The sequence below is a fragment of the Limulus polyphemus genome, unplaced genomic scaffold (assembly GCF_000517525.1).
Source record: "Limulus polyphemus unplaced genomic scaffold, Limulus_polyphemus-2.1.2 Scaffold3239, whole genome shotgun sequence".
Lineage (NCBI taxonomy): Eukaryota > Metazoa > Arthropoda > Merostomata > Xiphosura > Limulidae > Limulus > Limulus polyphemus.
The window spans coordinates 23766-25558 of NW_013668849.1; the positions used below are offsets into that span (position 1 = coordinate 23766).

Below are 1793 nucleotides of genomic sequence, written 5' to 3' on the forward strand. Positions count from 1 at the left end.
AATCATTCCGCTTGAAACACAGTCAGACGTTAGATAAACTAGAACACCAAACACTAGGCTTATAACAGCTTAAATCATTCCGCTTGAAACACAGTCAGACGTTAGATAAACTAGAACACCAAACACTAGGCTTATAGCAGCTTAAATCATTCCGCTTGAAACACAGTCAGACGTTAGATAAACTAGAACACCAAACACTAGGCTTATAGCAGCTTAAATCAAATATAACATTACGGAAAAAGTATTCCTATATCTCTTCCCTTTGAGTATAAATGGACTGTGGTTTTAATGTGATGACACGATTGATGATGTCAACAGCTGTTGACTCGTGTTGTCAACAGCTCTTTTTATAAACTTCTCATGTTTCTGTTATATATATATATATTCCATTTTCAGAAAGATGGACATTAGAAGGTGGGTTTTAGTATAACGAATTTTTCCTTGTAAAGACAACTTCGTGACTGAATTAACATTACTCACGTTACGAATGATTTGGTCTTAACATAGACTCTCTTAAGATTTCCGATCTGTTTGTTTTTCTTTATAACCGATACAATACATTTCCTGATGACAGAATTTCACGCCTTCTGATCGGTGATAGATGCTCTAAGCCTGTTTTTGTATGGTTTCGAGTTTTGTACACAGACAATTTTATGTGAAACCTGTTCACAGCTAATATTTTATTCGTCTTTTCTTTTTTAAGTTCCAGTAGATGACATTGATCACACGATTCAAGAAGAAGATTACAAACGACAACGAACCCAGTACTGTGGAAATCAATTCTACACCAGTGTAAGCAGGGTTTTGTTATGTTCAATCTTAAACTTCAGCATTTAATCAGTGTCATAGTTTGGTAGAGTAGTTAACATAGTTAACAAGTTAGTAAACATAGTTTGGTATTAATGTATAAGCTTACGTAAAACTTCATACAGTAAGGAGAATTAATACTATTTATTTAACTCTCAATAACTTGTTTTAAGCAGGTATCCAGAAGTGTGTTACAGGAGACTCCTGCTCTATTTCACCAAATGGAACCAAAGTTTGGGAAACAGGCTGGTATAAAAAACATTGTGCCAGACTTGTCTACAGGCATCCCCAACAGTTCTCCTTATTCGCTGCAACAGTTCTCATCTTCTCCTGTGATTTCAGAAAGTGATCACGCTAAGCCTGAAGGCCTTTATCCGTATGAAGGCGTGTTGAATTCTCTAAGTTACCACCAGTCAACAGCGGTTTATTCCCCATCGCTAGGTATTCATTTTCATCTTAGAAAAATACGCAAAGTTTTATGTTTACTGTATTTGAAAACGTTTGTTCTGTTTAAATAACACACGTTAATGATTTTAACTAGAAACTAAAATTACTTGACCATTTATACAATTAACTAACACTTATATTCCACAAGAATTAACGTAACAAATTTTCTCAAAAACACACGAAGCAGGACTATTTACTGAAGTGTTAAACACCAGTAACAGGACTACTTACAGAAGTGTTGAACACGAGTAACAGAACTACTTAAAATGTTAAACACAAGTAACAGGACTACTTAAAGATGCGTTAAACACAAGCAGCAGGACTACTTATTGAAGTGATAGACACATGTCGCAGGACCACTTACTGAAATGGTAAAAACACGTAGCAGGACTACTTACTGAAGTGATAGACACATGTCGCAGGACCACTTACTGAAATGGTAAGAACACGTAGCAGGACTACTTACTGAAGTGATAGACACATGTCGCAGGACCACTTACTGAAATGGTAAGAACACGTAGCAGGACTACTTACTGAAG

The 1793-nt window shown here is 35.8% G+C and overlaps 1 protein-coding gene across 3 annotated transcripts in view; it reads left to right on the plus strand.

Annotated features, from left to right (window-relative positions):
- LOC106468966 (paired box protein Pax-5-like) overlaps positions 1-1793 on the plus strand; it is a 37260-nt gene that overhangs the window by 15102 nt on the left and 20365 nt on the right. For all 3 annotated transcript variants that reach the window (XM_022397362.1, XM_022397363.1, XM_022397364.1), the window contains exons 5-6: positions 704-792; positions 984-1248. In XM_022397362.1, coding sequence (XP_022253070.1) covers positions 704-792; positions 984-1248 — 354 coding nt within the window. The remainder of the gene's footprint in view (positions 1-703; positions 793-983; positions 1249-1793) is intronic.